This window comes from Castanea sativa, chromosome 8, assembly GCF_040712315.1.
Source record: "Castanea sativa cultivar Marrone di Chiusa Pesio chromosome 8, ASM4071231v1".
Classification (NCBI taxonomy): Eukaryota; Viridiplantae; Streptophyta; class Magnoliopsida; order Fagales; family Fagaceae; genus Castanea; species Castanea sativa.
In genome coordinates, this window is record NC_134020.1 from 32397504 (window position 1) to 32403678 (window position 6175).

Here is a 6175-nt window from a genome sequence, read left to right on the forward strand (position 1 = left end):
TATACACAATTTTAGATTATAAAAATTTGATATTTTAACATTTATTTGATGAGATAAAAATTAATCTTTGATTTTCTTGAAATTTTACCTTCATAAAGAATATAATAAGAACATGCAATCTAATGGGTAGATTTTCAAAATTAATACTCAATCTAGAGATATACGAAGAGTTTGTAAAGTTTTTTGAAGAAAAACTTTGTTCCAAAATTTATGCAGAGAACTCAGAAATCTTAAAATTTGGAAAGAAATTTGTTCCAAAAATTATGCGGAGGAACTCAGGAATCTTCGATTTGTGTAATTACTAATTAGTCCATCACTGTTGTTGTTCTTATGTACACAAAGATCTAAAGAAACAGAACAGAATTACAGAGCTGCTGTTACATTGAAAACTGGAAACTCCATGACAAACTAAACCTATTTTTTAAGTATAATATTTTACTCCACACAAAAAAAAAAAAAAAAAAAAAAAACACAAACACCAAAATACACCACCATAAAGTGAATATGAGTTTATTGTAAGATTTACCATTTTGGATGGTTACACACATTAGTGGAAAAACATAAAAACAAAATAATGGAGGACTTTTTTTTATGGGAAAGCAACCAACTTTATTCATAATAAAAGGCAATAAGTATATCTTGTTTAAAAAAATAAGTACTCAAGAAGGGAAAAAGGCAGAAATTGTGTCATTGTTAGGGGTGAAGATGGTGGACAGATTTGAATCATATTTGGGGCTACCAACTTTGGTGGGAAGGGCAAAGTATCAAACTTTTTCCTTTCTAAAGGATAGAGTTTGGAAAAAATTGCAAGGGTGGAAGGGTATAATGTTATCAAGAGCAGGTAAGGAAGTATTAATAAAAGCAGTTATACAAGCAATTCCTACATATACTATGGGGGTTTTCCAGTTGCCGGTTAAATTGTGTGTGGAACTGAATGCCTTGTGTGCTAAATTTTGGTGGGGACAGGTGGGAAATGGCAAAAAGATCCATTGGAAGAATTAGGATAGCCTAACTCAACCAAAGGTTGAAGGAGGGATGGGATTTTGGAATTTGAGGTTGTTTAATTATGCTATGCTAGCTAAACAAGGCTGGAGATTAATGCAGAACCAAAATTCTCTCTTTTTCAAATGTTTCAAAGCTAGATACTTTCCGAGATGTCAATTCTTGGATGCTGCTGTGTCCCCAAATTGCTCATATGTATGGCGAAGTATTGTGGCTGCCATACCAATTTTGAGAAGTGGATCTTGTTGGCGTGTGGGGAATGGTGAATCCATAAAAGTTTTTGTGGATAAATGGATTCCAAATTATCCATCAAATAGGTTGCTGCATCCGGTTCATGAGGGAGAGGAGGATTGGAGGGTTTCAGATCTTATTGATTTGGATTTACATGGGTGGAGGCGAGATGCCATCATGGCAACTTTTAATAGAGAGGATGCGGAAGTTATATGTAAAATCCCCTTAAGCCATAGGCGTGTGGCTGATGTTGTGGTATGGCTGCACAATAAAGAAGGAGCTTACACAGTTAAATCCAGATATCATGTGGCAAGGAAAGTATTGAGGGAATGGGCTGAAAGTTCGACAGGTGCTGGGCAGCAATTATGGAAGAAATTGTGGAAAATAAGGGTGCCAAACAAAATGAAAGTATTTGCTTGGAGGGCTTGTCATGAGATACTGCCAACCTGTGTAAACTTGGCAAAAAGAAATATAATTTGAGACAATTTATGCCTTTGCTGTCAGAGAGCTCCAGAGACCGTGATTCATGCCATTTGGGAGTGTCCAGCAGCCCAAGATGTGTGGGCAGGTAGTTCCATCATGATGTAGAAATGTGCTACTAACTTTCATGATTTTATGTAGCTTTTTGAGGTATTGTTGAACAGACTTGATGCAGCTGGGATGGAGATCTTTGTGGTGCAAGCTTGGACTGTGTGGAACCAGAGGAACTCAATGGTGCATGGCAGACAGATGAAGCATCCTTGTTGGTTGAACAAACGAGCGGCAGATTACATGGAAGAGTATAGAATAGCGCAAGAGCAGTTGGTTGTTTTGAACACAATATCAAGTGGACACCATTGGCAGCCTCCACCTCAGAATATGTATAAATTGAATTTTGATGCAGCTGTGTTCATGGAGCAACAGTGTTCTGGGGTTGGAGCAATAATTAGAAATGCTCAAGGGGAAGTAATGGCTGGGATGTCGGCTAAGGGGTCCTATGTGAGAGATAGCGAAGAGGCTCAAGCTTTGGCGTGTCGACAGGCAGTGGTTTTTACTTTTTACCATGGAAGCTGGATTTTCAGAGCTTGTAGTTGAAAGCGATAACAACACAGTAATGAGAGCTATATCAGATGTTTCCTACCGTAACTCCTTGCTTGGACATATTTATGATGATATTTGTATTAATCTGAATGGGATGAGGCAGATTTCAATTAGTTGTGTTAAGCGAGGGGGGAATATGGCTGCGCATTCTTTAGCTAGGTATGCAAAAAATGTTGATGATGTAATCTATTAGATAGAGGATTCACCACCGCCGGCGATGGAGGCTTTGTACCAAGACTCTTTACATAATATTGAATGAATGAATGCTTTCTTTTCAAAAAAAAAAAAAAAGTACTCTCTTCTATTGAAACAGTGAAATTAACAATGTCGAAAACATATTTAGCTAATAAATGAGTAGAATGATTTTTTTTTCCCATATGCATAGTAGTTCCCTGTCTGCCGAAATTCTTGCATAAATGATAACATAGCATAAACAATTGGTGCAACTGAAAAATTAGAAAAAATGGTAAGCTTTAAACGCTGGGTACTTACCACAGTAGTTTCAGAGAGTAACATTATTTGTTAAAATTTTCTGTTATCAGTATTGTTTTAGAGTTTAAGAAAATTGACTATTAATCTAAACTATTTAATCTAAAAAAGAAAATTGACTGTTATTTATTTAAATATTTCGGATCCCTTTCTTTGCCTAAACCTTTTTTTTTTGGGTGGGGGGGGGGGGGGGGTTAAAGGAATAATCTTTATTATCGACTAAGCCAAGAAAAATGCAATATTCCTTAACAAAATCGATACAACCTTCAAAGATTTGATTTATCACTATCTTTGTGAACTCAGATATGAAATCACAGAAATCAAACAAAAATCCTAACACATCCTAACACAGTAAAAATAGAACAAAAATTAGAACAAAATTCCTCTTCAAACTAGTTTGTAGAAATTTTTTCAAATTTCTCATATATCTTTTTTTTTGTGTGAATTTTGAAAATCTAACTGTTAAATTTTATGTTCCTTATATTCTTAACATGCATATCAAATTTCGTTGAAATTAGATATTATTTATTATTTGACCAATAAACTTATTTTTTTATACACAATTTTAGATCATAAAAATTTAAAATTTTAACATTTATTTGATGAGATAAAAATTAATCTTTGATTTTCTTGAAATTTTACCTTCATAAAGAATATAATAAGAACATACAATCTAACAGTTAAATTTTCAAAATTCATACTCAATATAAAAATATATGAGGAGTTCGTTAAATTTTTTGAAGAAAAACTTTGTTCCAAAAATTTTGCAGAGAACTCAAAAATCTTAAAATTTGGAAAGAAATTTGTTCCAAAAATTATGCGGAGGAACTCAGGAATCTTCGATTTGTGTAATTACTAATTAGTCCATCACTGTTGTTGTTCTTATGTACACAAAGATCTAAAGAAACAGAACAGAATTACAGAGCTGCTGTTACATTGAAAACTGGAAACTCCATGACAAACTAAACCTATTTTTTAAGTATAATATTTTATTCCACAGCAAAAAAAAAAAAAAAAAAAACACAAACACAAACACCAAAATACACCACCATAATTATAACCTTACTTAGAAATATATATAATATTTTACACTGTACTAACATACAACATATCCGGATATCCCGGGTTCCTCATCGTGAATAAATGTTTTGTTTTTGAATGACATGGAAGTGACAAAATGAACATATTTAGCATCCGGCAATCTGGGAAGTTTCAGGTTGAGGATGAGACATTATTGTCGTTGATAATGATAAGCCATTGAGTTGAGGTCTAAGCTTGTTCTTCCACATATCTTTGTAACAACCGGTGTCGCCGCCTCTTTTATTAGCCTCCACCACCACCAGCTTCTCCGTTAACCGGTAAACATCGACACAAAACACCAAATTACCACTCTGCCCTCCGAGCTCAACACCCCAATCTTTCTTGCTCTTCACCTTCAACTTCTCCACCTTCGCGAAGTCCTCAATTTTCTCCACGATCTTCTCCGGCGACTCGGTGGACAAGAATCGCTGTAGCCCATTATCGCTCGAGTTACACGAGTCGTCGAACAAACCAGATAAATTCAAACCTGACGAGAATGAAATGATATCAAAGGCGTTCAAATCTGTGACCTTGAACTCATCCACCTTAACCTCCTCGTCGTAGACATTCACTTCCTTGTACCCTTTCTTAAACCACGGGTCCCTCGTCATCTCATCAATTGTGATCCTCTTCTCGGGATTCGTGTCCAAAAGCCGAGACAAGAACCGTTTCAGATCCGAGGAAAACCACTTCGGACACCGGTACTCTCCTTTGTAAATCTTCTTGTACATCATCATCAGATTAGGATCGTTAAAAGGCAAATAGCCCGCGTTCAGCACGTACAAAACGACGCCGCATGACCAAACGTCGATCGTCGCGCCGTCGTAGCCTCTCTTCGTCAAAATCTCCGGCGCCACGTAAGCAGGCGTGCCGCACAGAGTGTGCAAGAGCCCGTCGGGTTTGATCTGCTCCTTGACGGCGGAGAGTCCGAAATCGGAGATTTTCAGATTGCCGTTCTCGTCGAGGAGGAGATTCTCCGGCTTCAGATCGCGGTGGAAGATGCCGCGCGAATGGCAGAATCCGACGGCGGAGATGAGCTGCTGAAAATACTTCCGGCTGAGATCTTCGGAGAATCGGCCTTTAGCGATCTTGGCGAACAACTCGCCGCCTTTGATGAACTCCAACACGAAGTAGATCTTGGTTTTCGAAGCGAGCACTTCATAGAGCTTGACAATATTTGGATGATTGAGCTTGCGCATAATTGAGATCTCGCGCTTGATATTAGACATCAAACTCGTACCGGCGATCTTTTTCTTGTTGATGACCTTAATCGCCACGCTTTGTCCGGTACGGACATTGCGTGCGTGGTAAACCTTAGCGAAGGCACCACATCCCAAAAGCTTTCCCAGCTCGTATTTCCCAAACAACGCATTGTTGTTGTTGGGAGCGTGTTCGATCTCTGGCATTAGATTTAGCGATAATAGTCCAGAGATCGAACCCCTTTGGTTCGATCAGAATTTGGACGAAAACTGAAAATGAAAAAACAAACCCACAAATTCCGAAAACAAAAAGGCCCCTTTTAGAAAGAAACGGTAAGTATTTCGGTTTTTTCAAATGTTCTCGCGTTTTGTTTGTTGAAGAAGTTGTTGTTGTTGAGAACGTTGTAGAAAAATATAGGAAGACTGAAATGCGTGTTAAGCGGTGAAAGTTTCGGAAGTGGTTCCAATAGATAGGGGGGTACAAAAGAAACAAGTTCCTAGAAGTATCTTAAGGAAGATTGTACCTATATTTCAATTTTTTATTGTCGTTGCATTAATAACCTCGTTTTTTTTGTTTTTTGTTTTTTAAAATTATGGATAGCAGTGACGACTATCCACGCGTCAGATAATATGTGGAAAACGAAGTTGACAATAAGGTGTGATATATGAGTTGTTGGCAGTTATGGTTATCCACGTGGCCTATTGTATGTGGACGCAGACACACACGCTTTTCAACACTTGCCACGATGGTGCCGTCCGCGGTTCTACGCTATCTACCCTGATGCGTGTGGCAGAACAGTCTCATGAGCGACAGTGCTCTTTTTTTTTTTAATAAAATTTTGGTGCTCATATTTAGCAATGTATTTGAGAAGAGAAATTATGCTAAATAAATTTTAGGTAATAAGTTTTTATTAGTTGCTATGAATGGGTAAAAAAAGAATTTAATGTTTAATTTAAATTAGAATTTAATGTTTAATTTAAATTAGAATTAATGTTAACTTATTACATATAATTTGTTACAAAAATATTGTGTATAGTAATATTTTTCATTTGAAAATGCTATTTTTGACTAAAAAAACAGATTTTGGTGGAAG

At 36.7% G+C, this 6175-nt stretch overlaps 2 protein-coding genes across 2 annotated transcripts; one reads left to right on the forward strand and one right to left on the reverse strand.

Moving 5' to 3' along the window:
* Positions 1-1098: 1098 nt before the first annotated feature.
* On the forward strand, positions 1099-2307 carry LOC142606215 (uncharacterized). Its single transcript, XM_075777598.1, has 3 exons — positions 1099-1641; positions 1738-1801; positions 1889-2307. The coding sequence occupies exons 1-3, from the start codon at positions 1099-1101 to the stop codon at positions 2305-2307; spliced, it is 1026 nt and encodes a 341-aa protein (XP_075633713.1).
* Positions 2308-3833: 1526 nt separating this feature from the next.
* Positions 3834-5602, reverse strand: LOC142607342 (CBL-interacting serine/threonine-protein kinase 11). Its single transcript, XM_075778791.1, has one exon. It carries the CDS (start codon positions 5286-5288, stop codon positions 3990-3992), a length of 1299 nt encoding a protein of 432 aa, XP_075634906.1. The 5' UTR covers positions 5289-5602; the 3' UTR covers positions 3834-3989.
* Between the last annotated feature and the right edge of the window lie 573 nt (positions 5603-6175).